The sequence below is a fragment of the Lepisma saccharinum genome, chromosome 26 (genome assembly GCF_977018435.1).
Source record: "Lepisma saccharinum chromosome 26, izLepSacc3.1, whole genome shotgun sequence".
Classification (NCBI taxonomy): domain Eukaryota; kingdom Metazoa; phylum Arthropoda; class Insecta; order Zygentoma; family Lepismatidae; genus Lepisma; species Lepisma saccharinum.
In genome coordinates this window covers 4170593-4192892 of record NC_139254.1, presented here as the reverse complement: position 1 = coordinate 4192892, position 22300 = coordinate 4170593, and the positions used below count along the sequence as shown (strand labels likewise).

At 41.0% G+C, this 22300-nt stretch overlaps 1 protein-coding gene across 4 annotated transcripts in view; it reads right to left on the bottom strand.

Annotated features, from left to right (window-relative positions):
* LOC145979527 (uncharacterized) overlaps window positions 1-22300 on the bottom strand; it is a 62123-nt gene that overhangs the window by 11692 nt on the left and 28131 nt on the right. For all 4 annotated transcript variants that reach the window (XM_083112473.1, XM_083112476.1, XM_083112475.1 and 1 more), the window contains exons 5-8: window positions 21802-22068; window positions 18900-18991; window positions 12623-12791; window positions 9606-9918 (exon numbers count right to left, since the gene is read on the bottom strand). In XM_083112473.1, coding sequence (XP_082968599.1) covers window positions 9606-9918; window positions 12623-12791; window positions 18900-18991; window positions 21802-22068 — 841 coding nt within the window. The remainder of the gene's footprint in view (window positions 1-9605; window positions 9919-12622; window positions 12792-18899; window positions 18992-21801; window positions 22069-22300) is intronic.

The window sequence follows — 22300 nt, the reverse complement described above, 5'->3', positions numbered from 1 at the left end:
TGTCCATGACTAATTCGTTGGTTTTTATCTTCATCCTACGTATTTTTAAGGACTGTATTTTTACGTATACTGGTTCAGAGGTTGTAAGCAGATTGTTTGGTATTTTGTGTCAGTTCTTGAAGCTCTCATTGCATAAAACAAAGGGAGTAAACGTGGTGATCGACAATTTGCTTGATAATATTTATGGATCCCACTGTACCATACATTAGCAACCTAGACGTACGCAGGATTTCTTGCAGGAAGGGTAAAGCAAAGGGGGAGGGGAAATAGGCATATTTTCCCCATAATAGTGTTACACCATCAGAAAACACTTCAGTTGGAATGTCTAACATTACTACAATGCCCTTATAATACGTAACATAATTTACTGTATGGAAATGAAATCATATGTGTGAAATATATACTTTTAGGTTGATATTCATTTTCCAAGCGGTCGTGGCCCACTTGCCCCCCTTCTGGACGTACGTGATTACCAATAATAAAATCATACTGAGAACACACATTTTTAACACTATATGAATAATCCCTAATTTTAATGTTTTATACTTTAATGCTCCTCGGGTTTTTAACTTGAAAATTTATAAAACCAGGTAATTGTTGTGACCATTTATGGTATCATGTCCCTGACTAAAGAATGTCCATGAACATTCAACAATAAACACTCGCTTATATTGTTAGAGAGCTGGAAGAAATTACAATCGAGAGCTACATCGTCATTGTAGCTTTAAGTTCCAACAATGGAATAGTTCTTCTGCCTTCTGTCACATGGTATGAAGCGTAGGCGTGCGCACGGGTGGGCAAGGGGGGGTGGCAGTTGCCCCCCCTTATCATGGACGTCCTCAGATTTTTTTCAACGGAGGGACAAGCAAGGTATTTTCCCTGAGGTATATTACCCCAATAATATTGTTGCCCCCTCAAGAAACAACACTTGAATTTGAAAGTATCGTATTAATGTAAATTACTATGACTGAAATCAAATTATACGTGTGAAGCATATACTTTTAGCTTGACATTCCATTTCTAAGGGGGAGCCGGAGATGTAACCATCCTTCCTCCCCCTTCCAGACATCCATGTTCCTACATGTATTTTCATCTAGAAATTTAGTGAAGAGGAATCTTATCGCTGTAATTAAACGATATTATACTCTTAAAGAAAATAAAGTATTTTCAAGTCGATTAAAGTTCAAATCAACTATGGGGGAAGGCGGTGCAGTGGCTCAACCACAGGGGAGGGTAATGCCCAACCTTGGACGGAAATCAATTCTGGGGGGGGGCAAACATTGAGGTAAAAGAAAGCAAGACTAGTATAATATAAGAGTAGCAGGACAAAAGGATACTCTATATGGAATTAGTTTTCACGTTTTTCTTGCATTAATTCTTCCAGACGGCCAAGAGCGCCTGCAGGGTGGCACAAAGGGAAATTACCCCTCCATATCAAATTTTATACAAATAAAAATACATTTCGTAAAATTTTCTTGCTCGCGTTCTCTGCTTTACTTATAGTCTTGTCAAGTTCAGAGCTGTAGGAAGAGAGCAGCGGGAGTTTTGGCCCTAGGTGCCTTAAGATCTAAATGAAGAAAATTGTAAAAGAGTGCCATGGCTCCCCATAAATGTCCTGAGCCATATTAAATCAATATTGTTTTCAGTTTGCAAAACTTTGTATCTAAAATTTTCTCGCTCGCTTCTCTCGCAATTTTGTTATTTTCTGTAATGCATTTGTAAATTACCAGAAAGAGAAGTTATAACTGCTAAACAGTTTGTCTTAAACGCATGAACACAATTGTTTGGAGGAAAAGGAGCGCGGTACATTTCACACATAATTTATTTATTCGTTATGGTTCCTCTATGTTTCTGCATTATATATATCACATATATATACACACCCATCAATGCAATGAAACTAAAACAGTGAGATAAAATTAGGTTTTTCTTGCCCGGCTGAACTTTCGTCAAGGCTTTGCCCCCCCCCCCCCCCTCTAATCAAAGGGTCTGTGCACGTCTATGGTTGTCACGGACGACGCAATCCGACGGGATCGCAAATTGTCACGAACGCAATGTCAGTGCCACTTGCCAAGGACGACGTGACTTCCAGTCGGACGTAAAGTTGTATATCCAAATATACTGTAGACAAATGAGGCACAGGCGAAGAAAAACGCACAACCACTGATCGGTCGCACGGCAGCTGCTAAACTGGACGCGACGAACGTCTCGACGTTACTGTCAACTCAACCTCTTTCACAGCGAGCGCGGCTCTGCTCGTCTTACCTACCTGCGAGACTTACTATGGCCGTTACGCGCGCTTATTCACACATGAGGGTTGACCTTAGCTTTATGTAAGACGCAATTCATCTGTGTAATATATATATATATATATATATATATATATATATATATATATATATATTTATGTTCATATAACTATAACTGTGTGTTATTTCACTCTCCACTATAGATAGCCTTTCAGTAAAACACACACACACAGAGAGCTGCAAATTATGGTAATCCTAGCCTGCCTCAATCTTCCAAATACTTTATGTTCTAATTTCACCTCGGCTAAAACTCAGACGGCTAAATGGGATACTCTGACCCCTCTCAGGTACGGGCTTGGTGAATAAAGCATTGAGAACTTAAGGGTGTTGTTGGTGAATCATAAAATAAATGAACGACTCTTCTCAAATTTTAAGATTGGCAACTGCATCTTCTGGGAGGTTACTTTGACCTTTCTTTTCATTCATTTTTATCCAGGAGATGGTTTATTTTCCAATACATACGAAAGCTTACATTACACTCAAGTTACAATTTACAGTCCATGAATATCCTTAAATTTAAAAGAAATACAGAATCCCCTGTTCGTTAGTATTCGATTCGATGAATCCATGATTCTAATTTGCTGCATGTCTCCACGGGGAAAATCCAAATATGTATATGTGCAGGGAATAGTTACGTGTGTATGTGTGTCGCTAGGAGGAAGCCGTACCAGGGAAGAGAACCCTGTCGTTTTTGCAACCGTAGACGAAGCTTACGGCCTACCATTCAGTAGCAGACAAAAACTTTCGTACGTGCCCCTTCCTACAGTATTGCGACCAAAATGTGTCACGAGTATCGAAGTTAATACGGGCAGGATTTAAGCAGAATCGAATCTACGGGCTCCACTGAGTACTTGGGATTGAGAAACGTTAGTAGGCAGAGCTTGCATCAAGATACACGCCAATGATGACATTTTTCATTGAAAAACGAGACATATTGCATTACATGTCTAGTTTTGCTTCCTTGCCCAAATAAGTCTACCTTGAATAAATTTTGAAGAAGGCCAAAATAAAGTTCGGAGATCTGAAATTCTATCATTTATCCGTAAGAATGAGAATATATGGGTCAACAGTGACAAATACATGTCCAATAGGCAGGCGTCATTAACGTCAAAGGATTTCGGCCGATCCTAACCTGTCGTCCCATAACATTATAAATTTCGAAGTATAAATTGTGCTTGGCGAAATACAGGTATCTTTATTCCCAAGTGTCATTAGATGTTCATATCGTAGAGCCGACGCTGATGGAATGCGTGCAAACTAAGCTCCGCATTTACTTATATACCTTTACAATCGATGTTCACTTGTTATGCATTACGTAATTTGCACAGCGCGACTTGCGACATTTCCTAAAACTAAATACTCATCAATGTCTATATTCACAATCTCAATATCAAAGTTTAACTAATTTCCACGTTGCAGCAAAACCAAATAAAATTGTATAAGGGGAACGATTCATCTCTGATAATAAAGACTAAACTCGAATCATTCCTCGTTGCAACTTGAACCTTATTGAATACATTAAACTTAAAAGAACAGATTCGATCTTCCCATTGTTGCTAAACGAAATCTATGTCAATCTAAATCATAAACATTTTTCTGCCGTGAAAGAACACAGATTTACATATCCAATATTAAAGATTCGGTCAGAAAATTAACATATAGATTATTACATTAGGCTGCGTTTACGCTTTTGTTACAATAAAGGAAATATTAGTGGATTATATAAGTCTAGTAATAATCTTTCTATTTATCAAAAATTATGAATATGAAATATTAATAATCAAATAATAAGAACCAACTAATATAAAATAACCAAGAATAATTAACGGCACATGGATATGAGCCGTGAGGTTCATATCATGGTATGAAGGGAATGAAAAGGGATTGAATGGAAAACAAAATCCGGGACTGTCCCCGAAAACCGGTACGTCTGGCAACCCTTGTTCTGTCTCGCCCGATAACCTTAAACATGGTTGCCAAGTAACTTCAGCGAGAGGTTTCAACGCAACAGCAATCACCATAAATGTGAATGTGTCATGTGCGTGTGAAGGTACGTTGATTGGTTGAAATCAACCACTTCGGTGTATCAGCACTTAGGTTATTTGCACCAGTCACATTAAACGGGGCCAAGCACCTTACCGTAACTAAAATCAACTCGCGTCTCTAAGGACTAAAAGTCTCTTTACCGAGATTAAAAGCTGAGGCTTTAAAGGGTTCAGCACATACGAGGGTTGAAGCATAAGTCACAGCTTTTTTTTTTTTTTGCGATAATGCGGGACCGGCACGCAAATCAGACATGTGAAAATGGAAGGAGGCAGTATATGGTACTGTAGATTGTATGAACAATGCAGATCATGTGTACAGTGGGATCCATGAGTATTACCATGCAAATTGTCCATGACTATTTTCATTAATTTTCCTCTCACATCCTGCGTGTTTTTAAGCGGTGGATTCAGAGCCGCATTTACACGCAGGCTATCTAGGCTTCAGCCTATGGGTCCGCACCACAAAAAAATCGATTTAGACGATCAATTGGAAAATGAACTGATTCAGTTCAAGGCTATTTACCACGAGTTTCAAAAAGATGAGGAAAATGAAAAAGTCATTAGTCAGGAGAGGTGGATGCATAAACTCCTCCTAGAGAAAAACGTCAAAGATTGTTTTCCTAATGAGTCATTCCATGCCAAATCAACACAGATATATATATGCAATTTCCAACCTGACCATCTCCGATTTTCATGAAATTTGGGGAGTTGAAACTATGCATGGAACTTAGTAACTGTGAAAATTTTTAGTTTCGTGTGTCTTGTAATTGTTAAATTATTCAAGGTCAAAGTTCGCATAAATTGCTCTTTTTGAGCCCGCTTAGCTATACAAAATGTGCTGTAACTCCGCCCCTATTTTGCCTAGGAAGCTCAAATAAAGCTTATTGTACAGGGGTACAGGGAATTGAACAAGCTTTCCAGTGATATATATAACAAGCCTACCTCTGGATAAAAATAATTTTGTCACGTGACCTTGGCATTTGACCTTCAATATCTCAAAACATGTCATCATCAAAAATCGTGAAAAAAATGTATTTGGTCCCTCATGCCATAGTCTAATCATTCTGGCACTGCAATGGGATCAGAAGATACAGTGTCCGAAAAGTCACGCAACCCGGTGTTTACGACCGTATAACGGAATAGCGAAACGGAATGAGAAGAAACGCTTTCTGCCAAGATAATGCCCTGTATATTGGGAAAATTTAGAGAGACAAACATACGTAAGAACATGCATGTTTTAATAACAAATGAGCAAAGTGTTGCCAAAGGCGGAAAAAAAATATTTGCAAATCATGTATATTGATGCAGAGAACTCACTGAGGTAAATTATTGCAACATTTCACAATACCAACGAACAATTTGGATGGCCATCTAATGAATTTGACAGAAAAAGAACTTTGACGAAGTTTCAAAAACATTGCAGAAGGGAATAAATGGGCTGTTCCAAAAATCGATGTTTTCACAATATTACGAGGGACACTGGCAACACTGTTGCTGTCCCGTGTCACTAACAGACGTGTTTCACCTCAGGCTATCACACTAAGGCACTTTTAACGACAAAGGAGAAAGTTGGTTATTCTCGAACATATGCAATAAATTACATACACCTTGCAACCCTGAAATGTGGCTCTCTCTACAAGTGTCCACCATTTTCTTGGATACATAAGTTGGTTCGCTTGATCATGTTCTCAGATACCTTCCTGAGGGTTGCAGCACCGATATTATCAATTTCCTGTGTAATGTTTCGTTTCAGCTCCTCCAATGTTCTGGGTCCCGTTTGGTATACTTTCCCCTTTAAGTAACCCCACAGAAAAAAATCTCCAGATGTTAAATCGGGCAAGCGACTGGGCCATAAATCCTTGAATATTAGACGATCACCAAAAAATTCTCTCAGCATACGAAGCGATTCATTAGATGTATGGCAAGTTGCTCCATCTTGTTGTAGCCAAACATCACGTTCGTCTTCTTCCAGGAGAGCAACGAATTGCATTATGAGATCCCCGTACACAGCAGTATCCACTGTTGTCTCAAAGAATAACGGTCCCACAATACGACGTCGCGATATTCCACACCATACACCGATTTTCGGAGAGTGCAAGGGTAGTTCATGCAACTGATGTGGGTTTTCTGTCGACCAATGCCTGGAATTTTGGCTGTTGACATACCTATCCAATTGAAACCACATTTCAGGGTTGCAAGGTGTATGTAATTTGTTGCATATGTTCGAGAAAAACCAACTTTCTCCTTTGTCGTTAAAAGTGCCTTAGTGTGATAGCCTGAGGTGAAACACGTCTGTTAGTGACACGTGACACCAACAGTGTTGCCAGTTTCCCTCGTAATATTGTGAAAACATCGATTTTTGGAACAGCCCATTTATTCCCTTCTGCAATGTTTTTGAAACTTCGTCAAAGTTCTTTTTCTGTCAAATTTATTAGATGGCCATCCAAATTGTTCGTTGGTATTGTGAAATGTTGCAATAATTTACCTCAGTGAGTTCTGTGCATCAATATACATGATTTGCAAATATTTTTTTTCCGCCTTTGGCAACACTTTGCTCATTTGTTATTAAAACATGCATGTTCTTACATATGTTTGCCTCTCTAAATTTTCCCAATATACAGGGCATTATCTTGGCAGAAAGCGCTTCTTCTCATTCTGTTTCGCTATTCCGTTATACGGTCGTAAACACCGGGTTGCGTGACTTTTCGGACACTCTGTACAAAATAATATGTGTAACTATACAGAACATTTAGTATAGCTAAGCGGGCTCAAAACGAGCAATTTATGCGAACTTTGACCTTGAATAATTTAACAATTACAAGACACACGAAACTAAAAATTTTCACAGTTACTAAGTTCCATGCATGGTTTCAACTACCCACATTTCATGAAAATCGGAGTTGGTCAGGTTGTGGACTGTGTTGATTTCATATGGAATGACTCTAATATCGAGGTCGCTCTAAGAATGTACCCGTCCCTTATGGTCACAAACAGCAGTGGAGAAAGGTCTTTTTCAAAATTGAAGTTTATCAAAAAACAGGCTTCGAACTTCCCTGTTAGAAGACAGGCTCAACGTTTTGGCTTTGCTCAGCATTGAAAGTGATATTTTAAGACAACTAAGTTATGAAGATATTATAAGTAGCTTCATTAGTATGAAGTGTAGGCGCAAGCCAATTAGCCACAAGTATTATTTGACACTTTAATTTTAAGTCTGATTGTTTGGGAAAGTACTGTATCTGAATTAAATATAAGTACAATTTGCTTGTTTGTTACATTCCTTTTTTTTATCTAGCATTTGCCTAACATGTTTACTTAAAATTACAATATGTTATTCTTAAAATTAAAATATTATTTTCAATTGAAATATTGTGTTATTTTCCAAAAAATTCCCCCCCGCACCACAGGTTCAGCCTAGGGGTCTACAGATCCTAAATACGGCCCTGGGTGTATTTTTATGTATGCTGGTGCAGAAGTTGTCAACAGCTTGCTTTGAGTTTTCTTTTAATTCTTGAAGCTCTTGTTGGGCCAATAAAGTGCACGAACATGGTGATGGACAATTTGCACGGCAATACTCATGGATTCCACTGTACCTGGTGTAAGATAGGGAAGTGAGCAAAACATCCTTAAAGCGAGCAAAACATCCATCGTGTCGTGTTTGCAAATCAGAAAGCATACACAAGAACAAAACACACGACACGCAACTCTACGGCCGTAGGTGCAGACGCCAGAGCTTCGTTGGCCTGCAAGACTGTTGTTACTGGGATGCACTACGTGGAAGTGAGGTTGAATTTGGGGTGTCTTCTCAGGTAACTCTTTACACCCCATGGTTGTGTGTGTGTGTATGTGATGGAGAGAGGAAGGGTGTGTTAATGTATGCGAGTGTACATGCGAATGTTAATGTATTTATGATGATGTATCTTTCTGTAATTCACATTTTGTTGAGGTGAATAAATAAATAAATTATTCTTTTCAAAAGATGAAATTGAAAAGTTCTGCAGGTAGTCCGAAAGCTAGATTGTCATCGGATTTAGGAATGCCAGATATAGTTAGTTAGACCTCGGTTTTTTACGTTCAAAAAATGTACTTTAGGTTCCTAAAATAGATTCTAAAAATTCTAAAATACTTTCTAAAAATCCTAAAATAGATTCTAAAAGTCCTAAAATAGGTTCTAAAAATCCTAAAATAGATTCTAAAAATTCTAAAATACTTTCTAAAAATCCTAAAATAGATTCTAAAAGTCCTAAAATAGGTCCTAAAAATCCTAAAATAGGTTCTAAAAATATTAAATTAAACTAAAAAAATCCTGAAGTAGGTTTCAAAAAACTTAAAATGGTTCAAAGATTCTGAAAAATACTAATTACGTACAATTGTTAAAACAAAGTTTCAAAGAACCCGTGAGAAATTTTAATAGATAGCCTATATATAACCATCAAAAATATTAATTTTCTAACCAAGTTTTCATTTCTATGCATCATTTTCAAAATGGTGCATTAATTATTGTAATACTAATATTTGTACTCTTAGTAAAAGTTACTTATCGATATGATAAATGAATTATGTATAATTTATGATCTTTAAACAGGTGCTTAGTCAATGGTGCAAATTTTAATGGTAGAAATTACCAAGAGTAAAGGGATCAGAAGTTTGCACTTTGGACTGTGCAGGCAACAGTGGCGCCAGACATTTTGTTTTGATTAGTGCTTGAAAGAACATTATGAACTTAGAGGGAAGGAAATCGACAGAGAGTATGTTTGAAACAAGTTAGTTGTTTATTGTTTTCATTACCAAACAGAAAAAATACCTCTGTGTGATGTAAAAATAATGTACAGTGGGATCCACTAGTATTGATCGGCAAATTGTCCATGACTATTTTCATTATTTTTTCTGTTACATCCTACGTGTTTTTAAGCGATGGATTTTTATGTATGCTTGTGCAGAAGTTGTCAACAGCTTGTTTGAGTTTTATTTTAATTCCTGAAGCTCTTATTGGGTCAAATAAAGTGCACGAGCATGGTGATGGACAATTTGCACGGTAATACTAATGGATCCCACTGTAGAACATTAAGAAAATATATGAAAACCTAAAAAAATATTTGATTTAGGCACAAAACCTACAATAGGTTCTATCAAGCAAACTTCATGAGTTGTTGCGTTTTTTAATGAAACGCTGAAGTAACTTTTTAATTCTCATTTACCTGTAAACGAAAGAATAGGTTAAAAACCTAAAATCCTACATCTAGTTATTACTTACTCGTCCGTGAAGTTGAGAACAGAGGAGACGGTCTTGTTCTCGGGCATGAAGAGACAGGCCACCCTGACCGCCTGATCTCCCTTCCTCTGGATGATAGGGTTGAACTGGACCACCACCACGGCCGATAGGGCGAAGTCGTTCACCTTCGCTATCCCGCACTTCCCGTTCAAGGGGATCCTGAGGGAGGTTCTGTCCGATCCTTGCCCCTGCTCGTCGCAAATCTCTGCGTAGTTCTTCACGTACATCCTCCCGTTGAACGGACGCTCGGTGAACAGCGTCACAGACATGGTTGTGGTTGTACACACGAGCTCAACTGCAAGGAATTACAGCTTCAAAACAAATGAAAAACCATATGACACCGGCCTCGGCGTAATGGTAACGTGATCGCCTTGTTATCAAGGAGTCCCGGGTTCGATACCCGGTGGAGGTATGGAAAGTGGTTCGGATCCCACTTTAAACTGTCCAGTCCTGGTTAGCCTACCTGTGCATAAAGTGTACTTAAAAGAGTAGACAAAATTATAAAGGTTGTTCTTCGTAACACTGTTGATCTCTGGAGCAAGCGAACGAAAACAAGAAATCTGCGCAAATTGTGACTCGACAAGGCTCGACCATTGAACGCGTTAGAGGGGAAGTGAGTGCATGAAGGGGAAAGCTTGGCTGCAGCTGCTCCGTTCACTCCCCTTCTCTAGCATGGCCTTACTCCATACATTCCCGAGACAGTATGTAGTTCGCAGCATTTCTTGACACTGGATGAACCCAGCTCGGTGACCGAGCATGTTAAGCTTTCTACTTTAGATTGGTTGATTAATTGACTGATTTTACTTCGCTTTTCTTCCACTTTTGGCAAATCGCGAAGATGAGAATGAGTGATGATGTGATGAAATTGATGAAGGGACACTCACAAAGAACACCCATGCCCACATCGAGATTCGAACCCGGGACTCCTGTGCTAACCTACTTTCCACTAAGTCAGGTTGTTTTCGACTTTAAAACTCGCCACAGAAGTTCCCGGGTTCGAATCCCAATCATGGGTATTGTTTGCCAGTGCCTTAATCAAGTGACGTATAGCTATAGCTCTTTTCAGTTCTTACGGCGGGCGCTCTAGAAGCTGGCAGGGGCAGTGGGGAGCGGGGAGCGGGGAAGCGATCAATCCGGCACGATAAGAAACGTGGCGGCCAGTAGAACGAGTTTCACGTAGTACTTTTTCCGGCCGCGTCTTGTCTCTCGGCGCCACTGCTGTTGTCTGGTTGGTCTTTTGCGTAATCCCCGCTCCCCACTTCCCCTGCCAGCTTCTAGAGCGCCCGCCGCAAGAACTGAAAAGAGCTATACACACATTAGATCAGATACACACACAAGTGGATGAAATGATTATGTCTTATGTATGACGACAAAGGGTATTCCTTAGCTGAAAAATGGAGTACAGTTTTGAATCATTTCTTACACAAGTATTCCGTTTAATGTAGGAAAAAAAGAACATTCTCCCTTTACCAATTTCAGCGTCACCATTCACAGATACCTGTTGATTAACTAACTATCAGTTCTATGAATATGACCACTTTTGCTCATAGCTGGGATGAGAGGCTAGGGACAACCAGAGCAACTTGGAAGATATATGCTAACAGCGCCAAACCTGACCTATAGCCTGACAAGTTAAGTCCCGATATGCGCAGATCGCTGCGGAGCACTTCCTATTACGTCATCCTCCTCACCACTCTTCTACGTACTGGTCTGGCCTTGAGAGTACAAGTGGTGCCAACTCAGCAAAATTAAGCTAAAACAAATATGACAAAATATTTTTACTGTTTGGATTTACGGTGCCGGCTCAGTTTATCAGTGGTTAATTTGATTTAACCCGGTCTTTGAAAATGCGTGCGGTGAGCGGATCGTAATCTGTAGTATTACGCACGCGCGTTAAGGTTTATAACGAAGAGAAACTTCTGAGCGAACGACTTCATTTTCTGAATGCGACATCGAGCAGTGGCCGGGATTCTTTTGTTTATCGTACAACAATCACTACGAGAAGGCAATCTGATAACATGCTTGGCTGTGTTCTTTTTTAAAGCATTGATATGTTCTTGCTCTTTACTCTTGGCTGCATATTTTTGAAATGCAAAAATCAAATCATGCCGGGTCCAACGAAATGCACAATCTGCTCTGGAAAGCCCCTTAGAGGCAACAATGTTGCAACATATTTGCGAAATCAGAAGGAGTTACATAAACTTAAGTATAATGTTGTCGAGTCCACAAGCGCCGCCACGGGAGTATCTAAATGGATGGTTTCTCAAGTTTAAAAGGATTGGATTGGATTGATTTGTTGTTTTAAGTCCACTTTATGCGCAGTAAGAATAATCGAGACTGGACCTACAGTTTAAAGTGGGATCCGAACCACTATGTGCATCCACCGGGAATCGAACCCGGGACCCCTTGATTACAAGGCGACGAAGCTACCACTGCCCCATCGGGGAGTTCAAGTTTTAAAAGAAGGAAAAGAGTCATTGGCGAGAGGTGAGCTGAATTTCTGTACTCCGACAGGTAGAAAACAGCTCAGGAAAAAGCGAATACAAATTTCGTTGAAAATCCTCGGAACATTCCGCTCTCTCCAGGTTGCAACACTGCAAACCAACGTCGCTGCGGAGAATGGAGAGGGGAAATGTTGTGCGAGATGCGCAACAGCTATTTGCAGCGTCTTGTTTTTAAACTTGTCAAGTTATACTTAACCTATCCAAGTAGGCATATAATAGCAGAAAGCAAGAATAAGCATCTAAATAGGTTAGGCAAGTTAGGTTTTGTTTATTTAAGCTTTTGTATGCACACGCGGATAGGCTAGGAAGGTCAGGTTTGGTGCTGTTAGCATATATCTCTCCAAAGTTGCTAAGGTTGTCGCTAGCCGCTCTTTAAGTTGTTGCTCTTGATTTCAATACGGCTCCCTAGATGTCACTTGCATTGATGTTCTAACTATTTTGTAAATATCTAGTTTTAATTCTTATAAAGACTGTGTTTAGCAAACATCCACTTACGTTCCAGACATGGCACTCTCTCCTTATACACAGCTCCTGGTTCATCACGGAGGACTCTTGGGCCAGCGCTGTACGTGTCGTCTCCGTGCAACCAACAAATGGATCGAGTTTCCAGGAAAGAGAAAGCGCGACAGACGAAGAACGTTTCGCTGTTGCAACGTTCCTGGCACTGAAAAAAGAAACAGAAGTACATCGATCGCATGCAGGGCGGGAGTGGTTCACCGGACAAATTTCCTTTGCACCCTTTCGAAAGCACACACTTGGCGCCTTTATATGTCTGCTGTTACTCAAAGGTAGGGATTTATCACCGCCACTGGTGCGAAAGGATTTTTGTGGTCGATATCCGAGCGAAAGACCATCTATCCTCGCCAAGGGCACCTGCAGAGGGGGGGCACATGCTCCCCCCTAAGATTTCTGGAAATTCAAATTTTGAAATCGTAGCGTGAAAATATGGACGAGGGGTGACGTGATAGGATTCCGAGCTCGTAGCGAACGTGCTGGTGGCGAACACGTGCTCTTAGCGAACATAGTTAGGGAAGGATTTGCAGGTGCGTGCTGTTAGCGAACACACAAACTTGCCCTGTCTTGTTTGTCCTTGAAAGGGGCAACATGCAAGTGTTGCCAGTGATACCTTATAATCATTTTGTGTTTGAAATTAGCTAAGCTAGTAGAAATCCATCTTTTGCCTTCAGTGACCCCTTAAACTTCATTTTCTTCTCTTTCGTGCATAGCCACGTCACCACGCCTTTCGCCTCGCATACTTTTCGATACTGGTAACCATCGTACACCAAACACGAATTCCCGTACTTCGTTTTAATGAATTCTATTTCACTCATCTTGCTGGTTTCACAGTCGATTGAAGAATGCTCAGGGGTGAGGCAAGGGGTCTCACTTATCGCACAACACTTGAGCAACCTTGTGTTCTGACGTCACGGAAGAAAGCTTTTTAACTTTAGGCTAAATGTCTACGTTGTTAGGTTAGGCTAGCTTTGTCTAGTTCTCTTAGCCTAAATAATAATTTTTCATTGTATTTATACTAATGGAACCTAACCTAACAGACCTAACCTAACCTCGTAGGCATTCCTCGTCTGACGTCAGAAAACAAGGTAGCACAACTGTTGTGCGACAAGGAAGACCCTAGTCAGGTCAGGTCAAGAGGCACCAGCCAATGGGGTTTTTCTCCACGCAAGATGACTTATTACTGGCAACACTTGCATGTTGACTAGTTTCAAGAACAAAAAAGACAGGACACGTTTGCGTGTTCGCTAACAGCACGCACTTGCAAATCCTTCCGTAACTGTGTTCGCTAAGAGCACGTGTTCGATATGAGCATCGCTAACAGCACGGCACCCGTGATAGAGAGCAGATTAAGTACGTATGCAGATTATCCTAGTGGTGGGAATGCTTTATCAGAATTCTCTTAACTGGGGGAATCCATCACCCCACCTTTTCCCCCATATTAAGCACTGCCGCCTACATGACAAAAATCCTGCGGGCGGCCTTGCTTCCAGCCCTAAGGCACTTGCACATGTACCGATATATGTCGGAGTTATTATCGGAGACGCACAAAGCTTCACACGCACCGATAAAATCGGAGTTCTTGCCGGTACCTTGGTGGGGGCGCAAGAAGTTGTGGACAAAGTCTGAGAGCGGAGATGGCTTCTGTCTGAAAAAAAAAAGGTTTTGTCTTTTGTGTTGTAAATACAACCGCGATAGAAATAAAAAACGCTACTGGGTGCATACCAGAAAGCGAAATCATTGAAATGATCGCAGGAAGATCTCTGGAAGGTATAACCATATGAAAGGTGTACGACTGAAAAGAAAGAAATGTTTAGTTACTTTGCCACCAGATGGCTTTAATTTGAAAAAAGAGGCGTGGCTGAAATTTCGGAGGTCGGAGGAAAGCAAGCCTCGTGTGGGAACTTCGCTTGCCACTGATTAGCAGAGGTTAAAGCACGTTAAGTTGAGTTCTCTGAGTGTTGAAAGGGGTCATCTCGGAATGGAACAAAGTACAGGGAGTAGTTGTTTTGTAATGGTTTAGTATTTTAAGTTTTTATGTAGAGTATTTAGTTGGGATTTTTAGTTAAACCACTGCACACTTTGTTCTATTCAGAGATAGGTCTTTTGTGGGAAATTAAAATGAAATTACTATAATCTCTTTTTGGTTAAATAACGTGTAAGGAAGTCTAAATTATATAAAGGTTTAATTGGAGAATTTAATTGTGTCTTTATTATTTATTGTATTTATATTGGGGGTTTATACTCTTATAATCATTATTTATGTAGTCTCAAGCCCTTCAGGCATTTTGTTGTTAAATAAACCTCTATACTATCAAGCCTTTTATGTATAATTTATCTAAACCTACAATTTTACGGCTTAAGCCTTCCACAGCCATATCTTCATATTTCTGCTAGGTTAATAGACCGACTTCAGTTGTAAGCCTTGTGTCCTAATGAAGGGCAATATTTCTTAGTGAATAATTGTAAAGGAAGTACAATAAGAAGCTGGTCATAAAGGCAGTTCTTATACACTTCCAACTTGCTTTTTTTCTCTCCATTTGGTGAAAGGCAGGTTCCAAGAAAGCAAAATCTCAATTCCAGCCTTCTTGCCTTTCCATGTGATCTTCTCTATAGCTCTGTACCAAAGGACGGGGGGGGGGGGGGTATTTAAACAACACAACTTCTTCCTTGACACAGCTGACTGGCGTCTCTCTATTTCATAGCAAGCGGTCGTGTGTCGTCTGACTACCGATTTGTCCGAGGGAAGCTCCAGCTGCATACCGTCCTGTCGGTAATTCTTTCCGGAGAAATGTATCTCTCCAGACCACGTGTGCACCTGTGCCGTTAACCCCCGTTGATTTCTGGTGCTGACAATATCAGTTCCGTCGACCACACTGATTTTATCGGTGCGTGTGCAAACGCTCTATAGTGCAGGAGGCCTTCGAAAGAGCGCTTCGCGGGCTAACAGCAGACGTCGCTCGCACACTGTTGCCGATACTCTCGTGTCGTCTGCTCCTCAGCCGAACAAACAGGCCGAGGTAGCAAGAGGCAGAGGTCACTCACCCTTCCAGAAGGGTTCAGCGAGCTAGCTGTGGCAACTGGGCTCGCTCATTCGCGGATCTGATTGGTTCCTGCAGACACACTCCCATATTGTCGTCTGCTGTAAGCCCGCGAAGCGATCTTTCTAAGGCCTTCTGCACTATAACTCTAGAAGGACCAGACAGTCAACCTCCAAATTTTGAGACATTCCGATCGACTGTTTGATTCATCACCCGAGCGAACTGCCATCCAATGGTTTCCAACTTAACAATATTGTGTTTGAAGGGGAAAGAATTGTTCCAAACTTTCAAGTTGAATCATGTTAGAGTGAACACACACACATGCATATAAATAAAAGTCTGTATTGCTGCTACAACCATTTTTCGTTGTCTTCTTCTTCTAAGAGAACCAAACCTAACCTGCCTAACCTAACCACACCACAGATTATTTACTACCCCCAAAAAGCTACCAGCCAATGGGAATGCTTGAAACAACTGTAGCAGCAATCACTACCATAAATATAAATATAAGTTTTTACAAAATTCTCAAATATCTTACGATGCAGGATTTTGCCACCATTTTCCAAGATGGCGGATTTCCCCCAAAACATTTGGATCGCGAATTTTTAATATATTATTCACTATACCATTCCGCACATCCGTATACAAAAACCATTTGTGATGCAATTATTTCCATGATAGCCCATTATTTTTCCACCTTTGCCTGTACTACTTTATGTGCCTGTGCACAGGAGTAGCTGTGTTAAACAAACCCTTTTCTTGTTCTGTCCAACCGTGGCTACGGATGGACGGCGGCCAGGGCGCTGAGGCAAAGGGGGCGCGGAACTAGACCAAAGAAAAGGCAGGAAAAGACTAAACTCTACGCAACCTGTGAAAATAATGAAGCCGTATTAGATTAATATTATTGATAATAACTTATGATCTAAATACCATTAATATGATGTGATTTACAATTTACCAAGTACGGAACTATGGGGGAGGGGAGGGGGGCGAATAGCAAATCAGATACAAGCGCGGTTTTTAAAACAACTACTGGGAACCAGCACGAGTGCAAGCACGTGTGGCGTCCTGAGGGATATGGGAAAACATAGGGAGGATGTCGAAGCGAGGATGAGATGCTTTAAGTACTGGGTGAAGCTGAAACAAGAGGCTGGAGACTCACTGAAAGAACAGTGTCTGCGAGTTCAGATTGGGGAAGAGTTCGCACGCCACTGGGCAAGTGGGATTAGGGACGACTTGTACAGAATGGGTCTGGGAGAACTGTTGGAAGATGTCAGGGGCGGGAGGTGCAAATTATAAGGGAGAGGTTGGTGGACAGTAGCAGGCAAGACATCATGGCAGAATGCGGGGAGGAGGTAATGCTCGCCGCCGCACAACCGCCAGGGGTGTGGGTGGAATGGGGGAGGAAACGGTACATTGATACGTGTACGTACCAGCAAAGAAGTGGATTCGCCTGGTTCCTGCTAGGGGGTGGAGGCAACACAAACTCAAGGGGCCGGACGGTCGTGCCATCTGCACGTTATGCGGCGAAGAGGAGACGAGGGCTCACATCCTACATGGGTGTGTTTGGTCGGCGCCCCTCAGACAACGCAGTGCAGTGCAGTGCAAGGGACAGCATTGAGCAGACCATCCAGGCTATATGTAGGGAGGAGAGGAGTGATATAACGAATGTAAACATCAAAGCCCTGGGCTCCTATTTACATGCAGTTTGGAGGGAGCGCAGGAAAATGCTGCAAGGAGTCAGTGAAAGTGAAGGATATGGAACAGCGTGTAGTGTAGCGTTGTGAAGGTAGTGATAATGAACAATCTCAAATGTAAGAAGAGGACCATATTGCCATTTATACAGAGTATTCCCTGACATTCGCTACGAGACTCGACGGCAAGCGGCTCGGCATCAGCGCTTGTCTTTCCCGGTGAACGGGTCAGCGACAGTCGCTAGAGTCGGCTATTAACATTACAGTTTTCATATTGTGTACTAACCTTGACTACAGAAGGTGTTGAAAATGATGTTCCTCTACTGTAACACATTCCTGGCATCTCCGAAGGAAATTGGCATTTACACGTGCAAGTACGTCTACTGTAATTCCCCCGATTTCTTGTACAATACTCTCTTTTAACTCACGGATAGTGTGCGGATTATCTTTGTATACTTTATTTTTTAGATTTCCCAATTTTTCTTTCCACTTTTATTCAGAACTGACCCTGTTACTCTAAACTTTTTTACGAGGTTTAATATAGTGGTCCTATGTGGAACAGGAACACCAGGAAATTTCGTTGCAAAACGTCGTCGCACTTCTCCACAATTCCTCTTTCCGAAGTAACACTCGACAAGATAAATCCTTTGTTGCAATGTAAACTTTTGTGGTGCCATATTAAGCCAGAATCTTCAACGCACGAACACGAAACAACACAACACAACTTCCGAGGGAGGATTATAATGGCGTCAGTCTGCAACGCCAACAGAAAGGGAAAGAGAGCGAAGGCAGGGAGAGCGAGAAAAACAGACTGTAGCGTGCGACTGCCGCGGACCCCGTTCGCCGGAAAAGACAAGCGCTGACGCCGCGCCGCTTGCCGCCGAGTCTCGTAGCGAATGTCAGGGAATGCTCTGTATATGTACATAGCATGCAATTCTTTTCCAAATGTTTCTGTTTATAAATGTTTCTGAATGTATGATCAATGGGGTGTATGTATATAACAATATTGTAGGATACGCACAGCCGGAGGGCTCGTATCAATATCAATAAATATCAATATGTGCAGGGAAGTTTTGATAATCTGAAATGGGCAAAATCTGATTGAATATTTTGCATTAATTAATAGTGTCAATTATAAAACAATACTTCATCGTGGTGTTCTATTATATTTAAAACATATGCATCTGTATGGCAGTGTTGTTCGATCATAATATTATATAGTATTTAATTTTACATGCTGTAATAATTAATTCGAAACTTTCCTCGCCTCATGTCTGGGGTGACAACCCCCTGTTCCCCCTCCAGTAGCTACGGTTCTGATCAAAGAACAAATACCAGCCATCCATATTTTAGTAAAAGGTAAAAATTTACGTCGGGAATACTTAGCCATGAATTCAAACTCCCCTCGTATATTTTCCATAACTTTTCAATTAGTTACTTCAATTACTCTGTGGATCACATGCTAAATCTAAAAGCAATTTTAGTTTATCTAAATTCATGTTGAAAGTGAAAATCTCAGCCTACCTGATTCAGCGTTAGCCTGGGGTATACCTTGTCGACATAGCCTGACGTCTTGTTCGGAAATTCCTCGAAGGAGCAGGTTTGGTTAGTTTCCACTAAAGGAAAAGAGGAAAATAAACTAAATTACGATATAGTCAAAAGTTTTCAATAACATATCTCTCCCATTTTATTATTTCTCTCTCTCTCTCTCTCTCTCTCTCTCTCTCTCTCTTTCTCCCTCAACATCCTCTATCTGCCTTTGTCTATTTGTCTATCTTTCTACTCCTTTTTTCTTCATCTCTCTTTCTCTCCTCTCTCTCTCTCTCTCTCTCAGTAGATAAAGAAATACAAAAATTGGAGGTAAACAGTGGATGAGAGAGAGGGGGGAGAAAGAGAGATGAAGAAAAAAGGAGTCGAAAGATAGACAAATGCAGATAGAGGATGTCGAGGGGGAGAAAGAGAGAGGGAGAGAAAGAGAGAGGAAGAAAAAAGGAGTAGAAAGATAAACAAAGGCAGATAGAGGATGGAGAGAGAGAGAGGGGGGGAGAAAGAGAGATGAAGAAAAAAAGGAGTAGAAAGATAGACAAATGCAGATAGAGGATGTTGAGGGAGGGAGAGAGAGAGAGAGAGAGAGAGAGAGAGAGAGAGAGAGAGAGAGAAAGAGAGAGGGTGAGAAGGAGAGATGAAGAAAAAAGGAGTAGAAAGATAAACAAAGGCAGATAGAGGATGGAGAGAGAGAGAGGGGGGGAGAAAGAGAGATGAAGAAAAAAAGGAGTAGAAAGATAGACAAATGCAGATAGAGGATGTTGAGGGAGAGAGAGAGAGAGAGAGAGAGAGAGAGAGAGAGAGAGAGAGAGAGAGAGAGAAGAGAGAGGGTGAGAAGGAGAGATGAAGAAAAAAGGAGTAGAAAGATAAACAAAGGCAGATAGAGGATGGAGAGAGAGAGGGGGGGGTGGAGAAAGAGAGATGAAGAAAAAAAGGAGTAGAAAGATAAACAAAGGCAGATAGGGATGGAGAGAGAGAGAGAGAGAGAGAGAGAGAGAGAGAGAACGAGAGATGAAGAAAAAAGGAGTAGAAAGATAAACCATGGCAGATATAGGATGTTGAGGGAGAAAGAGAGAGAGAGAGTAGATTGAGAAAGAAAGAAATTGAGAGGAACGAAGATAAATTTTGATGTAACTCGTCTTTATGCAGGTCTACTGGTTAATTTTTAATTGAAGTCGAAACTCTAATATATATAATTTCTAATCTTACAGTAGTCTATTTTACTTAGCTTTTCTGCTCATTTTCGCTACTCGCGAAGATGAGGATGAATGGTAATAAGATGAAACATGAAGGGACAATTACAAACATATATAGATAACACACATCAAACTCCCATAGATGATTATTCTGGCCATGTGTCCACACGCCAGAGCCTCGTTAGTATGCAAAATGCAGTCCAGGGTGTACTACGTGGAAGTGAAGTTGATATTTGGGTGTCTTGAGAAATGGTCACATAATGTAAAGTTCCCAAGTACGTTATAATATAAAAAATATATACATATGTAACAATATGAAAACTCAATATGCTGACCAAGGCAGAAATTTATTTTATTATAAAACATAAACTAAACGTAAACGTTTTAACCTTCTAGTACATTTGTACTTGGTGCAGAGTCTGAGGAAGACCTTGCTAGAAGGTTGAAACGTTGCGTTTAGTTTATGTTTTATAATAAAATTAATTTCTGCCTTGGTCAGCATATTGAGTTTTTCATATCATGGAAACAAGCCTTAATGGTGCTATATGTAACAATAAATAAATAAATATCTAACAAATTGTATATATATGTTCACCTACATATATGGTGATAATATCGTGTCATTCTAAAGAATGAGGGGATCTGAACCAGTCCTTGTGCAATTAATTGCTGGGTGATGTAACTTACTCATCATTCATCCTCTGATGAGAGCACTCGTCGTTGGCATGACGAGTTAACGCTTGGCAATGCGAAAGGTACAAAATCACACTAAGGAACTAAACTGCAGAAAAGACAATGGTCACTCGTTGGGTTTTGTGAACCTTTGAACCTGAATCATGGCTGGGTGTTCGGATAATTACCTGTCTATCTGAAGAATTAGGCTGAATAGAATATACGAAGTCCTCTGTTGGCTTCTCAATTTGTCGATCAGAACGTCGTCTCACTTCTGACCTACTGCTCTCCTGACCACTTCTCCCTTCTCAACTCCAATCCAAAAGTCAGTCCCCTCTCAGCTTGTCTCACCTCTATATCACTAGGCCATCGAGCTCTTCCTCTATGCCGAATCGTGTTTTTTAATTGCCACCATGCAAACCGCTGACTCTATAACCAGAAGAAACTACCTGTTTCCTGAATGCTCAGGAGGTTTGCATGGCACAACACTGTGCATTGATTACATGCCTCAGAGGCTGAGACAACTGAGAAAAACAAGTGAATGACCTGGTCAACGTGAAGCATTCAGAGAGACTTAATAAAATAAACATATAATCTTAGGGATTGATACGATATGTACATATTACGGGATAGGGGAAATTTTCGGACACCCTGTACTTAAGTCATATTGGGAGGGCACATGCCCCTTTACGCTAAACCGGCCAATGCACTTGTGTTCCAACATAATTGACCGGATGACTTAGGACTCTCGCAAAGAACACCAATGTACTGGCCGAGATTCGAACCCGGGACCCGTTGTGCTATCACTCCGCCACAGAGATCAGCATGTGCGTTTAACAGCAAGCAGAATGGAGGGGGGGAAGTTTCAGGGATCTTAACTTTTCGTTCACGTCCTGGCACTGAGATATGCTTCCTCTTCACAACATTCTATTGAGCGTACAAGGAATGCCGAGTGGAACGGAACGCGAAGGACATCTACGAAAGGTTGAAATATGCCAAGTATGCACACTTACGTTCGGCGCATTGATTTTCCAAGTAGTCCACGTCGTAAGGCGTCGCCCTGAACGCCGCCGGCTGCGTCCGCCTGTCCTCCCGACTCAATCTGCATTCCTTGGTGCTGAGTTCGAATTCCGCCGACCTGCACACGAACTGGGAGAACGTCCTGCAGAGCTCCGCGCACCGCTCTCTCGTCGCCACCCCGGAGATGATTTGGTCATCGAAGCCAGTCAGTTCGTATCCAGGTGCCCTTTCCAGCATCCAGGCTTTCTCGCATGCGGGTGCTGTGGAAACATAACCAATAAATACACCACTTTAAACTAGATTAATTTGGTTTATTTTACTTCGCTTTTCTACCAATTTTAGCTAATCCTGACATGGACGTCCGCAGGATTTTTTCCAGAGAGGGGAAAGGAAGGTTTTTTTCCAGGGGGTCAAACAAGTCACATTTCCCCCCAAAAGAGTGTAGTTCCCTAAAAAAAACATTGTTTAAATTTGAATTTATGATGTTAATGC